General features: G+C 38.6%; 1 protein-coding gene and 2 non-coding genes across 3 annotated transcripts; all 3 read left to right on the top strand.

Moving 5' to 3' along the window:
* Positions 1-1,839: 1,839 nt before the first annotated feature.
* On the top strand, positions 1,840-1,913 carry trnat-agu (transfer RNA threonine (anticodon AGU)). Its single transcript has one exon. It is a non-coding gene; the product is annotated as a tRNA-Thr (tRNA).
* A 3,367-nt stretch (positions 1,914-5,280) lies between these two features.
* On the top strand, positions 5,281-8,167 carry ahsgb (alpha 2-HS glycoprotein b). The gene is made up of 7 exons (XM_035913312.2): positions 5,281-5,506; positions 5,869-5,979; positions 6,140-6,224; positions 6,856-7,025; positions 7,111-7,227; positions 7,520-7,597; positions 7,707-8,167. Exons 1-7 carry the CDS (start codon positions 5,309-5,311, stop codon positions 8,058-8,060), a joined length of 1,113 nt encoding a protein of 370 aa, XP_035769205.2. The 5' UTR covers positions 5,281-5,308; the 3' UTR covers positions 8,061-8,167.
* Positions 8,168-21,693: 13,526 nt separating this feature from the next.
* On the top strand, positions 21,694-21,767 carry trnat-agu (transfer RNA threonine (anticodon AGU)). Its single transcript has one exon. It is a non-coding gene; the product is annotated as a tRNA-Thr (tRNA).
* Positions 21,768-22,081: the final 314 nt, after the last annotated feature.

The following is a 22,081-nucleotide window of genomic DNA, read 5'->3' on the forward strand; positions in this document are numbered from 1 at the left end:
TAGAAGTAAATGGACCGGTTCTTATATAGCGCTTTTCTACTCTGTCTGAGCACTCAAAGCGCTTTGTACAACTAATTCATTCACACAAGCACTTCTTCTAAGTTTAAGTGCTGAGTATCTAACATTCATACTCCGATGGATGCATCAGAGAGCAACATGGGGTTAGTATCTTGCCCAAGGATATTTGGCATGCAGACAAGGAGCAGCCTGGGATCAAACCACCGACCTTCTGGTTAGTGGCTGATCTGCTCTGCCACCTGAGCTACAGCCACCCGAAGTACAAATACTAGTGTTGAAAAATACTCCAGTAAAAGTTAAAGGGCAGATTGAACATCTTTATGCAAGTAAAAGTGAAAACGTAGCTCCTTGAAGAACATTTCTACCATCTATTTTTATGCAAAGCTGACTGAACCTTGTGCTATATTAATGTGACAATAAAATAATATTAGTAGATAGAAATACCAACTTTATTTCAGTCTAAGTTTTGATTTTAATCAATCTAATCAGCTTGAATCAGGTAAGCAGAACATGAACAGAGAAAAAGAAGGAATTTTTTTTAAAAGTTGCCTACATTATAGAGGGTTACTTTGCCTCTTACCTTTAAATAATAACACAGTTAGCCTACCTCAGTTTGTTTTGTAGTATGTTTGACAACATGGAAAAACATTATGTCAAATATACAGACCCAATATCTGATTTAAAACATGAGGACTTAGATGTAAGCTTGAAAATGTCCAGTTTATCACCACTGAGCAGTCCTTGCCTTTAAATCTAAGCTCTCTTCCTTTCCTGCCCTCTTTTTTATCTTTCTCCATCTCTGAGTGGAGTTAGCTCTTTCTTTTCTCTTCCTGTGAAATACAGCAGCTAGTCCTTTAGGCTCTGTCTCACATTTTACTTTTAAGTACTTTAGTCAGCCTGCAGTCTGAAAGCGAAGTGCTCTAATGGGGTGATATTGGTACTATTAGGTCATTAAGACCAGATGGGGCCCGATTATTCAAGACCTTGTACTTGACGAGGATTTTAAATTCAACATGGAGTCGATGAAGGGAAGCCAGTATAGGAGAAATATGCTCTCTCTTTTTTAGTCCCTGTCAGTACTCCTGCTGCAGCATTTTGGATCAACTGAAGGCTTTTCAGGGAGTTCAGTAGGACATCCTGATAATAACAAATTACAGTAGTCTAAAAGTAATAAATCCATGAACTAGTTTTTCAGCTGCACTCTGAAACAGGATATTTCTAATACTGCACAAACAGCACTTTTACATATTTGTAACCTTAGTGCATAAAGAATTTGTCCACTTACATGAACAAATAGGTATCCATTAGATAGACCTTTAACACCTACAGCATGCTCTAATAGCTTTAATAAAAAATTATGGTCAACAGGTCTGAGGTCCAGCAGGACAAGCACAGACAGTCCACTGTCAGAGGCCATAAGATCTTTTGTAAAGCTGTTTCTGTGATTAGTTCTGAAACCTGACTGAAACTCCTCAAATAAGCCATTCCTCTGCAGATGATCATTTACAGAAGCATTTTACAGCTACAACCTTATAAAGAAAGGTTGGAGGTTGGCCTATAATTAACTAAGACTGCTGGGTCCAGTGATGGCTTTTAAAGTAATGGTTTAACTACTGCCAGCTTGAAGGCCTGTGGTACATACAGCTTAATAACTGACAGAGGCTGATATTCAAAATTCAAACATTAAACTTCCTTGAGCAGCCTTGTAAGAATGGGGTCTTTAAGACATGTTGATGGTTTGGAGGAAGTACTTACTGAAGTTAACTCGGAAAGTTCAGTTAGAAAATGGTCTAAAGGAGCTTGGAAAGAAACACATCCAGAGGTGCTGTGGCTTAGCTGGTCAAAGCGTCTGTCTAGTAAACAGGAGATCCTGGGTTCAAATCCCAGCAGTACCTCTTTGTTACAATTTGAAACCACCTTCTTCTTCTGTTGATGCGTTTGTAATCATCCAGTTAGGGAATTCTGGGAAGTCTGTGTATGTCCTCAGTTATCCAGCTCATGGTGCTCTCCAGATGCTTTTCTTTTCTTAGACTACAATGACCTACATGACTGAGAACCTTCACAGACTGTCTAAACAAATATCAGTGGTGTTGAAAGTAGCTGTACTTAATGAAAGTTGTGAATAATTGTTTCTCTAATAGTTAAAATTTTACTTGTGAAGAAGTTTGTGAATTCATTTCTATTTAGCATTAAAGGAATAGTTAGCTCAACAGTGCTCTGATTTTTTTTTATCAGCTTGACTACAGTGCTGAAGAGAAACCTGGGGTTGTTCTTATTTTCTTCAATCAATGATGAATAGTAAAATGTTCTAGCTTTATGGAGGCTTTTTTTATAGAGCAACAAACTTTTTATCCAGTCTAAATAAAGATCTTCTAAATTAGTGAGAGTCCATTTTCTCTCCAGTTATCTGCTTTTACGTGCCCATTTGAGAGTTATACCAGGGAGTCAAATACTTCTGATTTCAGGCTTTCTTTTTCACAGGAGTTACAGTATCCAGAGTCTTATGCAGCGAAAATGCAGTGCGATTACCAAGTGACATCTGCAGGACCCTTACTATTACTGTGACAGTGTCAGACACTGAGTTTCAAAGTTAAATTAATGGACTGGTTCTTATATAGGGCTTTTCTACTCTATCACTCAAAGTGATTTACACAACTTGCTTCATTCACCCAAGAACTGTTTTCTATGCTTTCTCTAAGTAACTGCTTTCTATATAACATTCACACCTATTTATACTCCAATGGATGCATCAGAGAGCAACTTGGGGTTAATATCTTGCCCAAGGATATTTGGCATGCAAGGGGAATAAATCATCAACTTTTTGATTAATTCAATTTTTCAATTCGATCCAATTTTATTTATACAGCGCCAAATCACAACAACAGTCGCCCCAAGGCGCTTTATATTGTAAGGTAGCCCCTACAATAATACATACAGAGAAAAACACAACAATCATATGACCCTCTATGAGCAAGCACTTTGGCGACAGTGGGAAGGAAAAACTCCCTTTTAACAGGAAGAAACCTCCGGCAGAACCAGGCTCAGGGAGGGGTGGTGGTCTACTGCGACTGGTTGGGGTGAGAGAAGGAAGACAGGATAAAAGACATGCTGTGGACGAGTCATTTCCCTTCAGACAGCACCATATAGTTATGATAAGTTATAGTCCAATTTGGATGGAAAACTGTAATAAGGTTCTTTATCACCCCTTGCCAAAAGATTCATTATGACAGGAATCCCCCTGTATGTTGGAGAAAATGTGGACACCAACGAGCACACCATGCTTACATAATGTGGGACTGCCCTTTGATCAAGACTTACTGGAAAGACATTCACGAAACACTACAAGAAATTTTCAACTGTACATTCCCTTTTGGAATGAAAACAATTTTTTTTTAATGTACGCCACAGGAATGGTCTAAAAAAGAGAAATGTTTACTAAGTGCCTCGCTAGTTGCAAGTAAGGAATGTATAACAAAGAAATGGCCATTACAACCCATATGGAAAAGATATATATAAATCTTATAAAGTTTGTATCTGTCTTGTATGAAACTTGTATGAAAAGCATGCAAGAGTGAAAAGAGATAAGATCCCTTGAAAAATTATATAATGAAACTTGTATGTTTTGTATACTTACTAAAAAAAATATATGAAAGGAATGAGAAAGTGGCCACTTTCATGAGTAAATCATATATGTTTTTACTATTTCTTTTCCATATGGGAAGATGTACCAACTTTATCATTGTGGTGGGAAATAACACTTGAGATTTGTAGGATGGAGGAGTTAACAGCATATGTGAATAACAGAGTAAGTTGGTTTTTGTCGTGCTGGGATAAGTGGGTCCAATACACTAATATACATAAGCAGAATTTAATTCTCAAATTTTAAAATCAATAATCTGGCAACTGGTCACTCCCGATTGTTCAGTGTTTCTCTTTTGTTTTTGGGGGGGGTTTTTGCAAATTGTGTTAATCAATACCTGTAACTAACATTGTAAACTGTAAAACTCAGAAATAATTTAAAAAAAAAGATAAGTTATAGTCCCCTTTAGATTCAAAACGGATTGTGCAACATAGTAGCCTGTATGTGATTAACAGGTTGCAACTGTCTTTGATATTGTCTCTTGTGTCCCTGAGTTTCTTTGTTCACAATGGGTTTCAAAATTCCATTAATACTAACTAACTGGCCCGACTCAAAGATTTGGTACGTTTTTGATGATTATGCTTGTGCTGATAAGAATTATCAGCCATGTTAAGTGGAAAAGTGTATATCTTTTAGTCCTGTGGTAAATCAACACATCAACACTTTGCCTGTTGATGCAAATAGCAGTAAATTGCCTTTCACAAACTTTAGCAAACTTCTTTGTATGTTTTTTTGAAATGACCAAATTCTGCATTCTAAATGTGAAAGTCGTACAAATACGTTTGCAGTAATTAGTAATCTGACTGGCACTTAAATGGTGCTTTTCTGATGAGAAAGCAAAGTGCTTCTATACTTTTCACTTTCTTGTATCTTAATTACAATAGTTTTTGTTTGTTTTTTAAATTATTCTTAGTAAATTAAGCAATTAATCTGGCCATGGATGTTTTTTTACCACCTCCAGCTTGAGGTAGTCCACCTATACTTGAAAAAACGCTGTAGCATTGCTGGGTAAAAGTTTGTCTGAAGCTATTTTGATCTAAAGAATTCTCTTGGGTCATTGGGTGTAAAATAACAAATAACTCTCTAACTGTTCTGGCATTTGAATGAAATGATAAAAATATGCTTAACCTCTTACAACCAAAATAAATAACAAAAAGAAAAGAGAAGAAACAAAAAAGTTTTAAGTACTTTTAAGGGTGTGGAAACCCCTTAAAAGGATAAAGATCCCTGTCCTTGTGCCAAAATTAGGATAGAAGTAATGTTTAAACAGCTACCCTGGTTTATTCCAAACACAAATCAAATGAACAAAGTTGGGCCAAATCTGAACTCTTTTCAAACATTTTGATTGTAATGATGAGCAAAAAAACATGTAAGATCTGCAGCTGCTAAAAATCCTACAACAACATCCTTCAGTTTAAATATTGACTGTGTAAGAAGTGTGATGAAACTGACTGGTTCAGTAAACATTTCAAAATATGCTGAGCTCCTCTGATTAAAGTTCATGTTTGTCTTGTGGTCGCTTCTATTTATTTATCATTTATTTCCTATCTTGTTTGTCACTGTCTGTCTAACCCACTGACATATGTTAACCAATCCACTCTATATAACAGCCCTGTAATAGTGGCCTGCTCCAGTCTTCTCCGCGGTACCATGAGGACGTTACGAGTCCTGACACTTCTTTCGGCAGCAGTCCTGCTTTGCAGCGCTGCCCCAGGTTTGGAGCCACTAACATGCAGTGAAGGTAACGGTCCGGCGGCAGCAGATAAGGCAGTGCATCACATCAATGAGTATCACCACCATGGCTACAAGTTCAGACTGCATAAAGTTCAAGGGAACAGTGTGGAACAGGTATGATAGTAGCAGTAAATGTGCACATTTGCAGTTCACATTTGAGTATTTCCACTTTGCTCTTTGCTCCAAAAGGAGCAAAGAGATAATAAACAACAAGTGGGACAAAACTTAAACAATAGAAGAGAGTAGAAAAAACATTTTCTATAAATTTCTATAAAAGCATGGTGAGTGACAAATCCAAGTCCACAATTCTTTTGAAATGTTTTCCTTTTTTTTAAAAATTATTATTAATGTTTATTGTAGTTTTACATTACATCAGCTTTTCATGACAAAAAATCCTTAAAGTCTGTCATGGCGTTCCTGTGGTGATATCGGAAACTGCATCAGTAAATGACAGTCTTACTCTCTGCTCTTTCCAGGTTGATGGTGGATGTAATGTAAAGTTGCAGCTGGATCTTCAGGAGACAAAATGCCACACTATCAACCCGAAACCCTTTGAGAAATGTGAAATACGTAGCGAGTTAGCGCGGGTAAATGCAAAACAGTTGTTTGCTTAATCCACCTGCCTGCACTGACTTCATGTAACATTCACCTCTGGTCAGAAGGTGGACGTGCTAATCTGGCCAAATTATGCAAAGTTACTTCAGTGATGTTATGAAATAAAGCTGTATTCTCTGTGTTTCTCTGAAGGCAGTGAAGGCCAACTGCACTGTGTTGATGACTATAAAAGATGGTGATGCCAACATAACCAAATATGAATGTGACACACGACAAGGTGGGCTCTCTCTGCATCATAGCTGTTCACCATTTCACTGAGAAGATGCTACTGTAGATACGATCAAATACGATCATTTTGGATTACTTGTTACTCCAAGGCTGTTGGTCTGCCTGTTCAAAAACACACTTGATGTGGCCAAAGACAGACTCACTGTAAGGACCAATGATAGATGGCTTAACCCTTAAAGCAGGTATTAGTAAAAAAAAAAGAGAGAAAAAAATTTCCCTGTTTTTTCATAATTTGTCATTTGACTGCAGATAAAAACAGCATTTGTAAAAGCAGTACAATAATATCAAATATTAACACTGTGGCATTAAGTTTAGTTTAAAAAAAATGCTTATTTAGAATTTAAAGCATTTGACATGTCTCACAAAAAGTTGGGACAAGGGTGACAAAATACTTCCAAAGTGTGTAACGCTTAAAAAAATACAATGAAGAAACTCACGATTGAAAAATGATTTCAAACAAGCATCCTAGTGAAGAGTCTTTAGGAAGTAAACATGGGGAGAAGTTCTTTATCTTGTGAAAGATTGCAGGGGAGAATATTTGACAGAAAACGCTAAAGAGCGTCAGCAAGTGATTTTTGGAATCCTCTGAACGCTCAGCACAATTCTTTGTGTGTTTGCAGAAAAAACTAATTTGGAGATGGTACGCATCTGCCCTGACTGTCCTGTGCTGCTGCCTCTCAACAACTCTGAAGGTCTCAAGTCTGTTCGTGAAGCGACAGCAGAATTCAACAAGAACACCAGTAACCAGCATTACTACATCTTGAAGGAAGTGGGGCGGATATCAACTGGGGTACAGAGGATCCTTTTCTTCCTCCCCCTCTTTGTGAACTCATAAGATCAGTCATTGTTTAACTTTACACTTTCTTTTCTTGTAGTATATAATGGGATTAGGAATGAACTACTATCCTGAGTTCGCTCTTGTGGAGACTCGTTGCCCAATGGGCTCTAGAATCATAATTGAGGCATGCGTTCCGCTCTGTCCTGACAGAGCTGTAAGTACAACTCATACACTTCAGAAAATCCTGAGCCACATTTTAATATGCTGTGTACTAAAATTAGTAAAGTGTTTAGCTGTGTGTATTCCGTGAGATCAGGAGTACCACTTCCCATTAAACTTCTATCACAATGTTAAAGAGTAACAAGAGATTTACTGCACAGTTGTAAGAAGTATTAAATCAAATACAAACATTACAGATCTTCCAGCTAATTCCTAAATGACAAATACCTTTTTTATGGCTCATTCCTGTTAGTTCTCTCATTGTATATATTTTTACTTTTTTAAAGCGTCATGCTTTCTGCCGTTCATCTTACTCCAGTCAAAATGGACTCCTGTCCACTGAGTGTGAGTTCTATCCTGCAGAGGTGAGACCAACAGCAGCTTTGCAATAAATTTCCTTTTTTATGGCAACTTATCAAGAAACGACAACAACAAAAAAACAACTCTTGCATTTGTTGTCTTTGTTCTCAACAGAACACCACTGCCCTTGGGCCTGGTGAGAAGGAGCCTGTCTGTGGACATCATGGAAGACGCCATCCACATGGTCATGGTGGCCCCCCTCCACATGCTCATGACCATGGTGGTGGCCCCCCTCCACATGCTCACAACCATGGTGGTGGCCCCCCTCCACATGCTCACGACCATGGTGGTGGCCCCCCTCCACATGCTCACGACCATGGTCATGGCTCTCCTCCTCCTGGTGGCAAGGGTAAAGGATCATTTCACCCCCTACGGCACTTTCATCCATGTCATGGATTCCTTGTCAATCCTGACCCAGCTCTCCACCCTATTTGCCCCTGGCCTCTTCCTCACCGCACACAAAACTAATCCAGAATTAGCCAAGCATTGCCAAATAAAGAACATGGTATTTTTGCGTGGAATGTGCCGAAACATAGTGCATACAAAATAAACCATCTAGGTGTTGACTACTTGAAGCTGGAGTAAGCACAATGATTGTTATTTCTGAGATTCAGCAGACTCAGAATAGCAGTTCTGAAGTTTGGTTTGATTTGGCATCTATTTAATGACATTATGATGCTGGCAGCAGCAATGATGCACTGAGCTGTGGGCAAAGGTATCAAATGCGAATCTATATGTACAATGGTTGGTGTATGGTTCACATTTTGTAAATTGAAGGTAAACTGATTTGAGAATAGAATATTACTAAACACAAAAAAAACCAGCACAATGGGGGGGAAAAAAAGGGATTGGCCAGCTCTTGGATTTACGTAAGCATCTTGCGTGTATTTAACACAAGTGCCTCATGCTTTAAAGTTAAGTGTAACTATATAGTGTAGAAACTACGTGATATGCAGAGAGGCTAGATTAAATTGTTCATATCATGTTCGAGTGAAGTAAGTCAATAACGTGCTGCGACACTGCACGGGATTTCAGTCAGGCATCCATCTCAGTCAAGTCGAGCAGCTGCCTCTGCTTTTTTTGGTATACCGAAAGAATTAAATTGGGTGGTTGTTACATTAAAAAAAAGTCTAACTTGTAATTTAAACACAATAATTTCATGCTTCTATGAACGTAATTAAATCATGAAGGATCTGTATGAAATTCAACAATTAATTTGTATCAGGTCATCTCAACAAGAACAATCTAGTAAGAGTGGTTAGTTGCTGAACTCGTGAAATTCACAAGATCGCACAAGATTTCAAACTGCAGGAAAATCACTGGATCTATAAGAGGCAGACAACTACACACACATCATGTGTATGCTATCGCTATTTATTGTGGTTTAACCTGTCAAAGACAAAAACGTACAAAAAATTCTGCATCAAGCCTTGAAATCATAGCTTTCCTACTTTTGTTAAGTCTGAATTGGTAGCATGGTGGTTATTGCGGTTGCTTCACAGTAAGAAGGTGGATACAAATCCACAATCTGGCTAGTTTGCACTGGGTTCTCTCTGGGTATTCTGGTTTCTTCCCATAGTTAAGTCATGCAGTTGTTAGAGTTAGATTAATTGGGGATTCTAAATTATCTGTCAATGTGTATTCAAATGGTTGTTGGTGATAGACTGGTGAGCTGTCCAACTAATGTCCATTATTGAATCAAGTAAATCCAACACGACACTGGATCAATTTTAAGATATCCAGAAATGAAGTGAGACTGGAAAAGCTGTTTATTCAAGAGTACACTGTATACAGTAAAACACAGTTAGGGGCCAAAACATAAGAAAAACAGAACAATTTTATTTCACATACAATAATACATTCTCAGTGATCACTAGAATTAACCATAAGAATCACTCATTAAAACAAATTAATTTAATGCAACAGTAACAGTTTTTCTACAAGAGCCTTTAAAATATGAAAATAAAAAAATAAAAATACTTTCCAAACCTAGAGGAGGATGAACTTGAACAGCTTAACTAAAGCTAAAATAACAATAGAAGAAATCAAGAGGGTAACTGCCTCAAGTAAAAACAGTCCATAGCAAACTTTTACAAGAAATTTAGTGAGATTTTGTGACCATACCTCCTGCATAAAACATTTAAGCATTAGTTAATACAGTCCCATCTTCTTTTTTTTTTTTGATTGATTGATTTATTGTTTAGCATTCAAATATCTCAGTGAATACAGAATAAAGATTACCACAAAGCAAGAAAGCATGAGACAAGGCTAATCAAAAGGTATTAGCTGAAGCATGCCTTTAGACTTCAAACAGCTTCCGAGTACTGCGGCAAAGCAAGTTATTTTGTGCTTTATACATTATCTGTGCCATTTTATATTCAACTAAATCATAACATTTCAGGGTATTCAGATTAATAAACAAAATTTTAGTTGGTTCTATATAGTTTGATTTATAATTATTATAGCTCTTTTTTGTAACTTGAAAATAGAGTATTTGTTTTATATCCATTACTCCATGTTACGACCCGGCTCGAGGCCGCAACATAAAAAAGGAGACTAATACCAGAGTGTAAATAGGAAGAGGTTTTAATCTTACAATGGCATCACAGGCTGGATAAAATGGCTGGTGCCACCCAGGCAAAGACAAGTGAGCTCCCTGAAAGCCTGCCTCAGGTATGCTTTTATCCACACCTGACTAGGTGTGGCCAATTGGCACCAGCTGAAAACATTGAGGAGATTAGGGGCTGCAGAGGGACGTAACACCTCCTCCCTCAAAAGGGTTCCTCTAGGACCCCTAAACAAATTAAAAGCCCTTCTGAAGCCTTGATCCCTCAAAAATAAGCTTGAGCCAAAGCACAAACTTGAGCACTTTATTACCAGCTCTAACACAAAACTAAATACTCACATACTTTCTTTAGTTGGCATTTTAAACATGGATGCCCCTGCATGAGGATCTGAAGTTGTCACACTGAACACACAAAAAGTAACATGTGACCAACACAAAGGAGTACAACAGTCACAAACCCAAAATGATTATTCAGCCTGCTACAACACAAAATGAGAGCAGCCACGAATAATCACACAAGTGATCTGTGGTCTCTCCACCACACAAACATACGAGTGGCCTCATACCACAACAAGTTACTTTAATGTACAAAATTCAGTAAAGCAAGCATACTAGTGACCACCCACAAATGGAGAGCAGTGGCCACACAATGATCACATCAAGGGTGGCTCAGCACCCCTCAGTGTTATTGCCATCACCTTGCCAGCAACACTCACAAGTGATCCAACAAATGTAGCCATATTCCCCACAACACTAAAGGTCACAGCACAAAACACTCACCACATGAGGATGTCATTAGCATCCATCAACACTGACATATTCCTAAATAATCCTGCTCCTCACATACAAGGTCTTAAATAATCAGGCCCCATCTTATCTTAATGACCTTGTAGTACCATATCACCCTATTAGAGCACTTTGCTCTCGCTCTGCAGGCCTACTTGTTGTTCCTAGAGTATTTAAAAGTAGAATGGGAGGGAGAGCCTTCAGTTTTCAGGCCCCTCTTCTGCTGAACCAGCTTCCAGTTTGGATTCGGGAGACAGACACTATCTCTACTTTTAAGATTAGGCTTAAAACTTTCCTTTTTGCTAAAGCATATAGTTAGGGCTGGACCAGGTGACCCTGAATCCTCCCTTAGTTATGCTGCAATAGATGTAGGCTGCCGGGGGATTCCCATGATGCATTGAGTTTTTCCTTTCCAGTCACCTTTCTCACTCACTATGTATTAACAGACCTCTCTGCATTGAATCATATCTGTTATTAACCTCTGTCTCTCTTCCACAGCATGTCTTTTATCCCGTCTTCCTTCTCTCACCCCAACCGGTCGCAGCAGATGGCCGCTCCTCCCTGAGCCTGGTTCTGCCGGAGGTTTCTTCCTGTTAAAAGGGAGTTTTTCCTTCCCACTGTCGCCAAAGTGCTTGCTCATAGGGGGTCATATGATTGTTGGGTTTTTCTCTGTATCTATGAAGCGCCTTGAGACAACTTTTGTTGTGATTTGGCGCTATATAAATAAAATTGAATTGAATTGAATTGAATATTAGATGCACACACGGTGTACATGCCATGCCAACTTAAAAACGGCCTACCTGCCTCAGCCACAAGACCATAATTAATGAATGGTCTCAAACCTCCTGTCAAGTTTGGTGCCACTGATTTACTATGTGCAACTCCCAGCCTAAAACGCTAAAAACAAAACTTGTCTAGTCTTCAGTGGTGTACCGGGCTCGAGGCAACTGTAAACGCAAACTCAAGAGCAGGCAGCTACCAAACTCTGCAGCTTACCCCCCACCCAGGATAACCACCAAACACAATATACTAAAACAAGAAAGCAAAACAACACACAAGTGCTTCGATGGAAGGGCAGCACAGCCACCCAGCTGAAACACACTTACTAAAGGGACGTTGCTCAATCACAGTGAACACCTTCACTCACCCACTTAAAAGCGATACAAAAGTTTTTTAATATATTTAACTCCTTTTCCACTGTAGTCAGAAGCTGTTCTAGGTTTTTACATGAGCAATACAGAGTTGTATCATCAGCAAACAATACACATTTTAACAATGTGGAAACACTACATCTATCATTTATATATAATATGAATAATTTAGGGCCCAGCACAGAGCCCTGAGGAACACCACAAGTTACCTTCAACTGCTTAGATTTTACATTATTGATTTCGACATATTGATATCTGTCATCCAGGTAACTTTTCATCCACTTTTATGCCATCCCTCTTATACCATATCTCTCTAGTTTATTTATTAATATAGAATGATCAATTGTATCAAATGCCTTTTTTAAGTCTATAAAAACACCAACAGTATATTCCTTATTATCTATTGCAGTAGATATCCTTTCTACAAGTTCCATCACTGCCATCGAAGTGGACCTTTTCGTTCTAAAGCCATATTGGTTATCACTTAGGAGTTTATGCTTCCCAATATATTTATCAAGTCTATTAACAAATAACTTTTCTAAAATTTTTGAGAACTGTGGGAGTAGTGATATTGGCCTGTAATTGGTAAATTGACATCTCTCTCTGTTTTTAAGGATTGGAATAACTTTTGCTATTTTCATTTTTGAGGGAAAGATACCAGTTCGAAAGGACAGATTACAAATGTATGTGAAAGGTTGCACTACATATTCTACAATACTACTATCATTTCAATACCAAAACAGTCAGTGGACTTCTTATTTTTAAATGTTTTCACAATGTTAATTATTTCTCTGTGAGTTACAGCACCAATAAACAATTGCAGTTCTCTTGTATTCTTATTCCTATTTATTCTATTTATCCCTTTTGTATACTCTGTATTTATATATGTGTATATATGGTATATTTCTGCTCACATTCTGTAACTTCTGTCGGTGCTGTGCTATTGGAAACCGAATTTCCTGGAAGAACCCACCCAAGGGATTAATAAAGTTTTATCTAATCCAGGGGTAGGCAACCTTTCTGATGGCGAGTGCCATTTAAAATTTCCTCAGAAGTCAGTGTGCCATATGATTGCATTTGCAATAAATTTAATAACGCTCTATATGAACAGTTACACAATATATAGAACCACTTTATAGAATTATATTTGTTTGCAGATGTTGGCAGCTATCAGCGAATAGTTATCAGCTATTTTGAAACAAAAAAAGACACCTTTTATCCATAACAAGAACTCCATAACAGCAAATGGACTGTACAACAGACAATACAAATGCTATTTATGGTCTCCTCACAACCATGATAAGAAAAATAAACTGGGCCAATATGGCATGTTTGTTAATACAGAGACACACATGTTATGTGATCTCTGGTCTCCCACTCAGAGACACAGGTCTCCGAGTGTCCAGCATTCAGACGGCTACCTGAGGACACTCGTGAGAGAAAATCTGCTCACACAGATATGTAGAGCCAAATACTGTCAATAAGGCCTCTGCAATGTTCTGAAGACAGTTAAACTTGTCAGGTAGTGATGTCCAGCAGGTGAAAATGCAAGCTCCATGAATACGCACAGCTGTGGATTCCAGCTGCTTCGATGTTGCGTTAACTGGCATTAACTCAGCCAGTTACTGCGAGACAAATCCAGCTGCTCATTAAAGATTTCTGGTTTGTTCAGAAAATCAAACATTGGTCCATACACCTGAAAGTCCCAAAAATGCATTGTGTCTCGAGTTACGGATGTATATTTTCCGATGTGTATTTCCGTGGTGCTGATGCTGTGCTGAGCGGAAAACTCCTGAAGCTTTTGAAGTGTCGAAATGTGGAAAGCTAACAATGTCCCTCTTACCAATAGGCTAAGTTATTTTTAGCCAATTACAAGTTGAATCTGGTAGTTTGGGTTTGTTAGCTAAGATACCGTCATTAGGAAGAGGTACAACTAATGTGTCTATGCAAGCTGATTTGCGATGTGCACCGCTGGCCATTTATTTTTTGATGCACCTTCTCAGATTAATTCACTGCGTGTCATGCCCAGGGCTGGACTGGGACAAAAAAACAGCCCGGGCATTTTGACTAAAGACCGGCCCACCAGGTATTAAAGCCATAAAGCCTTTGAATGAAAACAAATGCTGTTGTTACAGTGATGTACAGTCTTGTTGGTATATGTATGATTTCTATACATTTTATGTCAAATAAAAACTTTGGTTGTAAGATTCAGATAATTATTTAATAACAGCGAGACATTTTAAATGAGAATAAGAAAGTATTTCTTTGTAACTGACTGTAAAAAGTCAGCATAACGAAAATAAACTCCACCTAAACTTGGTTTATATCTGACCCAGATAGACTGCAGGTCATAACTTCTTACCTGAAGTTCAGTTCACCTGATACTCAGACCGGCGGCTGCCTCGGATCTCTCCTCCTCCTGCCTCCCCTCTCCCTCATCCACCTGCTGGCCTCCACCACTTGCTAATGTTTCTGAATCTGTGGAAGCTCCGCGATAGCCACCACCAAACAACCGAGTTATTTTTACACACCGGCCAGCATCTGGCCAATCCACCACCTTTCATTGTTTATACCGTTACAAAGAAAAGAAAAAAAGTCACCGGGCCACCGAGCAAATGGTATGCCCGATGGCCAGTCCAGCTATGGTCGTGCCATCAGTTAACCTTTCGCGTGCCAACTGTGGCACGCGTGCCTAGGGTTGCCGACCCCTGATCTAATCCAATCAAATCTAATCTATCTAAACATGGAGGACAAATTCTGAGTAATATGTTTAATTAGGTGATTATTATTTCTTGACTCTGGAATTTCTTTTGCTAAATTAAAGCCAACATTTACAAAGAAGTCATTAAATTCATTTGCAATGTCTTTAGTTTTATCAAGCACAATATCTTTATCTTTTTTTAAATAGTCTGGATAATTGTTATTTTTTAACCCTTTTTGATTATGCTAATTAATAACCTTCATGTTTCTTGTGTGTTACTTCTACTTTGCTCCAATAATGTGTGGGAATATTCTTTCTTACTTGTTCTTATAATATTTACTAATCTATTTTTATATAACTTGTACTTTATTTCAGCATCTTTTGTCCCCTGTTTTATGAATCTCTTATATAGATTATTTTTCTTTTTACATGCATCTTCTAGCCCCTTTGTGATCCATGGCTTATTTGGTCTGTGATGCTTTCTAGTGATTTTCATTAAAGGACAATGTTTTTCATATAGTGAAATTACAGTTGATAGGAATGCATCATATGCACTATTTGAATCTTCATTTGCAAAAACCTCATTCCAATTGTGTTCCTTTAAGTCCACCTGGAGGGCAGCAATGGCTCTTGTTGTTCTATGTGGTATCATGTCAAATGTTTGATTCTTTTGTTTAGTTTTGATCCCAAAATAATTTTGAAAAATTGAAAAACAGGAAGATGATTGCTTATATCAGTTATAAGAAGTCCACCTACTATTTCATAGTCAATTTTATTTGTGAATATATTATCTATCAATGTATCTGTGTCAATTGTTATTCTACTTGGTTTTATAATTACAGGGAAAAGGCAGTTACTATACATTGTATTTATGAAATCTGTTGTTTTCTGATGTCCATTTGGGTTTAGCAAATCTATATTAAAATCACCACAAATTATTTGCAATTTTTTATCATTTAGGTTGCTAAACATAGCAGCAAGTTTTTCACTGAATGTGTCAAGGCATGATCCTGGTGTCCTATAGATGCAACTTATAATCATAATGCTAGCTTTTTCAACATGGATTCCAATAGTGACACATTCCAATACGTTATCTATGGTGCTTGACATACATTCAATCAGACTACATTTCAAAACTGTATCTACATATAAAGCAACACCGCCTCCCTTTTTATTCACCCTGTTCATTGTAAATAATTCGTATCCTTCCAGTCCCATTTCACTGGCTTTCTAATTATCGAGCCATGTTTCTGATATTGCAATTATATTAAACTTTTTTAACTTACTTAAACATTCTGTAATTTTAGAGACATTTTTATACAGGCTTCTACTATTGAAATGTATGACCGATAATGCATTTGTCATTTTAATATTCATATTGAATTGGTCGCCTGTATAGTACTCACAAGTGTTATTGTTGTTATTGTAGAAGTGGTTATCTGGGTCAATGTTGCTTTCAGGGTCATGCATGTTGTTAAATGTTTTGAAGTTCGTTTTCTCAGCGTGTGGCAAAATAACCACCTTGACAGTCCTTTTTGATAATCAAAGTCTTCCTCTTCAATATCTCTGAATGGAAACCTATAATCCGTGTCCAAACTTGTCATTTATGTGTTTTTTTGTTGTTGTTGTTTTTGTTGTTTTTCCATTATTTTTTTTAACCGTAAGGCCAGAAACACTTTCCATTCCCATTCTTCATTATCCAATCGTCACTTTTCCAATAGATTTCATAGCAGATTCTTGATTATTTATATTACTCTAAGTCTTTGAGTTCTCATCACAACTTTCACTTCTTCGGGAGTGCCATTTAGTCTTATCATTACTTTGCATTTCCTAGTCCATGTCGCTTGTATCTTATTTTGTTTTCTCAGGCTGCGTGCCTGTCTTCCAATTTCAGCAGTCTTTTTCGTTAAATGTTCATTTAAATACACACCGGTACCTTTTAGCTTCTTTCCCTGTTTCAGTAACTCAATCTTTGTTTTGCGACTCACAAACCGAAGAATAATTGCTGGCTTTGTTTTACTGTCTTTTCTGGGGAGTGTGTGGCATGCTGCGATATGATGGCTCTGAATACTTACATTCTTCGTTTGAGGGAATTTTATCACTTGCTGTTCAAGCGTTTGCCACTCCTCTGCCGGGGCATCTTCACCGTCTTTACATCCGCCAGCTGTTACTCTGGCATAGGTCCGGTGTTGCGTCTCCAGTCCACTTATGACTAAATCATCCATTCTTGTGTATTGTTTAAGGTCCTCGATTCGCCGTTCCAAGTTGTCTGTTTTCTTGTCCTTCTCCTTTATCAAGCTTTTTAGTTGTTTTATCTCATCCATTAGGTCATGTAGCATACCTTGTTGTTTAGCCACTTTGCTCAGTTCATCAGACATAAAATTAAGCGATTTCCTAATCTCCTCCAACTCCTCTTCAACTCCTGGGTTTGCTTTCTTAGGCGGCATTTTGAAATTGGTGAGATTGGTGTTACCTTGTGATGGCTCGTTGAAGTCACTGTTGGTTTACTTATTGGTGCCTTGCTGGAGGAGCATGGGCTTGGTGGCAGCAGGAGGGTCCTGGGCCTAGTGGCTGCTGGAGGATCCTGGGCCTAGTGGCTGCTGGAGGATCCTGGGCCTAGTGGCTGCTGGAGGATCCTGGGCCTAGTGGCTGCTGTAAGAGCCTGGGCCTAGTGGCTGCTGGAGGATCCTGGGCCTGGTGGCTGCTGGAAGACCCTGGGTGTAGAGACTGCTGGAAAAGCCTGGGCTACTCTGCCCACTGCCCCATCTCCTTGCTAAATCTGCATGGGAAACTATTCTCTAAAATACTCCCTAGAAAATTAAGCCCCTTTTTAACACACTTAGTAGATCCATATCAGACCAGATTTATACCTCAGAGAAATTCATTTTTTAATCTTAAAACGACTGTTTAATATTATTTACTCTAATGCCAGACCTAAAAAAGGAGAGTTAGCAGGTTTGGCACTCAATGCTGAGAAAGCATTTGACCAGATTGAATAGTCCCACATAGCAAGAAGGTCTGGCCCGGATCTGGCATCAAGCCGGCATTGCTGGTTGACTTCTGGCATGATATGTTATCCAGATATGGGCCAGGCCTGGCATAGATGGCACTGTTTATGCGATGGCATGCCATATCTGGCTTGATTGTGGTTATGTGGCCCAGGCCCATAAAAAACAGGTCTGGCTCAGATCTGGCATCAAGCTGGCACTTCTGACTCTGTCATGTCAGGGTGTATGTCAACCAGATGTGGGCCAGGTCTGGCAATGATAGCACTATTTATGTCCCTATTCTCCTATTTTAGTTAGAAGACCCAAATGCCATGTTTCAATACTATACTGCTATGGTAGCCAACGTTTCAAATGCAGATTTGACAGGTTTGTGAGTGTACACTTTATCCATAACCTAGTGAGGGTTTACTCATCTTTCTTCATGGTACACATAAGGCTGACATCTGGGCCAGCACAGGGCCAGCAGTGCGTTTGCACACATCTTACACATGGCCCACATACCGCAAAAAATAACGGCCCTTTGGTGGCCCAGATCAGGTTTGCCAGAGGTAATCCACACATGGACCAGCACAGGACCACCAGTGTGTCTAAAACTGGCCTTGTGCTGAACCATGTGTGGGCCACCTCTATAGAGGTATAGAGGCCATGCTGCTAGCGAGTTGGCTATGAGCTAAGCTAGGCTAGGCTAGCAAATCACTGTGAATATACTTAGCAGGTGAATCAACAGATTGTGCTTTGGATAAAGCTCGTGAAGTTTACACTATGGAATGAAACGCTCTTTAATTAATTCAAAGTGCTTTACAAAGACATTAAAAAACAAAAACAAATAAAAAGCATGATTTAAAATTGATTAAAAAACAGTAGATAAAATCAGAACAGTAGATAAAATCCGTAGTTAAAATTTAAGTTTTGAAATTTAATCTTAAAAGTGTGGATTTGGTGTTTTATTCAAATGCAGCTGAGAATAAGTGAGTCTTCAACCTGGATTTAAATAAACTGAGTGTTTCAGCTAATCTGAGGCTTTCTGGGAGTTTGTTCCAGATATATGGAGCATAAAAGCTGAATGCAGCTTCTCCGTGTTTGGTTCTGACTCTGGGAACTGATAAAAAGCCGGATCCAGATGACCTGAGGGATCTGGAAGGTTCATACTGGGTCAGGAGGTCACTGATGTATTTTGGTCCTAAACCATTCAGAGCTTTATAGACCAGCATCAAAACTTTAAAGTCTATCCTCTGACGGACAGGTAGCCAGTGTAAAGACCTCAGAGCTGGACTGATGTGGTCCACTTTTTTGGTCTTAGTGAGGACTCGAGCAGCAGAGTTCTGAATGAGCTGTAGTTGTCTGACTGATTTTTTAGGTAGACCTGTAAAGATGCTGTTACAGTAATCAAGCCTGCTAAAGATGAATGCATGGACTAGTTTTTCCAGGTCCTGTTGGGACATCAGATCTTTTATCCTTGAAATATTCTTGAGGTGATAGTAAGCTGATTTTGTTATTGTCTTAATGTGTTTTTCTAAGTTTAGGTCTGCATCCATCACTACACCCAAATTTCTCACCTGGTTTTTAGGTGTATAGATTGAAGTTCTCTGGTGACCTGCAATCGTTTTTCTTTGGCACCAAAGACTATTACCTCAGTTTTGTTTTTCTTTAGCTGGAGAATATTGTGGCACAACCAGTCATTGATTTCCTCAATGCATTTACCAAGAGCCTGTACAGGGCCTCGGTCTCCTGGTGACATTGTGATATATATTTGTGTGTCATCTGCATAGCTATGATAGTTTATTTTGTTGTTCTTTATAATCTGTGCCAGTGGGAGCATGTAAATGTTAATCAGAAGGGGTCCCAAAATGGAACCTTGGGGAACTCCACATGTGATACTTGTCTGCTCAGATGTGAAGCTACCCATTGATACAAAGTATTTCCTGTTTTCTAAGTATGTTTTGAACCGGTTTAGTACAATTCCTGAAAGACCTGCCCAGTTCTCCAGTCATTTGAGTAATATGTTGTGGTCAACTGTATCAAATGCTGCACTGAGATCCAGTAAAACTAAGACTGACATTTTTCCACTGTCTCTATTCAGACATATGTCATTAAACACTTTGGTCAGAGCAGTTTCAGCGCTGTGGTTCTGTCTAAAACCTGACTGGAAGGCATTATAGCAGTTATTCTGTTTTAAGAAGTAATTGAGCTGTTGAGAAACTGCTTTTTCAATGGTCTTACTTAAAAATGGGAGATCGGCCTGTAGTTGTTCATTTGTGTCTTGTCAAGATTGTCCTTTTTCAGTATAGGTTATTTACAGCAGTTTTTAGTGGTTCTGGAAACACACCTGACATTAAAGAAAAGTTGACGATCTGTAACAGGTCTGACTCCAAAGTCTTTGAGACCTTTTTGAAACAATTTGTTGGCAGGACATCTAAACAGCAGGAGGAGGAGTTCAGTTGACCTAAGATGTCCTCCAAGTCTTTGCTGTTAATAGAGTGAAACTGTTTCATGGTGTTTAAACAGTTTTTCGGTGGACACAGTATATATCCTGAATCTGCTGTTGATGTACCAATTGCTTGTCTAATCTTTTGGATTTTGTCTGTGAAGAATTTGGCGAAGTCATTGCAGGCCATGGTCGAGTGAAGTTCAGCTGCCACTGACACAGGAGGGTTTGTTAGCCTGTCAACTGTAGAAAATAAGACCCGAGCATTATGGCTGTTTTTGGTGATGATGTCAGAGAAGTAGGACCTCCTTGCACTCCTCAGTTGTAAATTATAATTGTGAAGTTTCTCTTTATAGATGTCATAATGAACCTGGAGGTTTGTTTTTCTCCATCGGCGTTCAGCTTTCCTACACTCTCTTTTTTCATTTTTCACCAGTGTGGAGTTTCTCCATGTAGACTTTTTCCTTCCAGAGATAACCTTCACCTTAATGGGAGCAATAGTGTCCATTACATTTAACATTTTAGCATTGAAGCTATTGACGAGCTCATTGACTGAACCTCTGGACAGGTCAGGTCAGCTGTTAAGGGGAAGACCTGGTTAAAGATCTCACTACTGTTTTCAGTTATACACCGTTTTGTGATCACTGCTGTTGACATATTTATGTGGGCTGAAATTTTACTTTAAAAAAAAAAACACGGTAATGATCAGAGAGGCCCACATCAGACACAGTAACCTCTGAAATGCTTAGGCCCATGGTCAATAGTATGAGGTCTGAGGTCCAGCAGGACAAGCACAGACATGAGTCCACCGTCAGTGGCCATAAGAAGATCATTTAGAATAGAATAGAATAGAATAGAATAGAATAATCCTTTAATTGTCACACAAGGGGAAATTTGGTTGTAACAGCGGCCAAAAGACACATATACAACAAACAGTACACAGGACACAGAACAGAAACATACACAATTTTTCTTACATATTTACATTAAGGACAATGGTTACTATAAACAGAGTATTGTACAGTTATTAAATTAAATTGTAATTAAAGCTCTTTCTGTGATGTACTCCTCAAATAAGCCATTTGTGATTAGTTCTGAAACCTGACTGAAACTCCTCAAATAAGCCATTCCTCTGCAGATGATCATTTACAGAAGCATTTTACAGCTACAACCTTATAAAGGAAGGTTGGAGGTTGTCCTATAATTAACTAAGACTGCTGGGTCCAGTGATGGCTTTTAAAGTAATGGTTTAACTACTGCCAGCTTGAAGGCCTGTGGTACATACAGCTTAATAACTGACAGAGGCTGATATTCAAAATTCAAACATTAAACTTCCTTGAGCAGCCTTGTAAGAATGGGGTCTTTAAGACATGTTGATGGTTTGGAGGAAGTACTTACTGAAGTTAACTCGGAAAGTTCAGTTAGAAAATGGTCTAAAGGAGCTTGGAAAGAAACACATCCAGAGGTGCTGTGGCTTAGCTGGTCAAAGCGCCTGTCTAGTAAACGGGAGATCCTGGGTTCAAATCCCAGCAGTACCTCTTTGTTACAATTTGAAACCACCTTCTTCTTCTGTTGATGCGTTTGTAATCATCCAGTTAGGAAATTCTGGGAAGTCTGTGTATGTCCTCAGTTATCCAGCTCATGGTGCTCTCCAGATGCTTTTCTTTTCTTAGACTACAATGACCTACATGACTGAGAACCTTCACAGACTGTCTAAACAAATATCAGTGGTGTTGAAAGTAGCTGTACTTAATGAAAGTTGTGAATAATTGTTTCTCTAATAGTTAAAATTTTACTTGTGAAGACGTTCGTGAATTCATTTCTAGTTAGCATTAAAGGAATAGTTAGCTCA

The sequence above is a fragment of the Neolamprologus brichardi genome, chromosome 17 (genome assembly GCF_056152115.1).
Source record: "Neolamprologus brichardi isolate AB-2024 chromosome 17, ASM5615211v1, whole genome shotgun sequence".
In the NCBI taxonomy this organism is placed as follows: Eukaryota; Metazoa; Chordata; class Actinopteri; order Cichliformes; family Cichlidae; genus Neolamprologus; species Neolamprologus brichardi.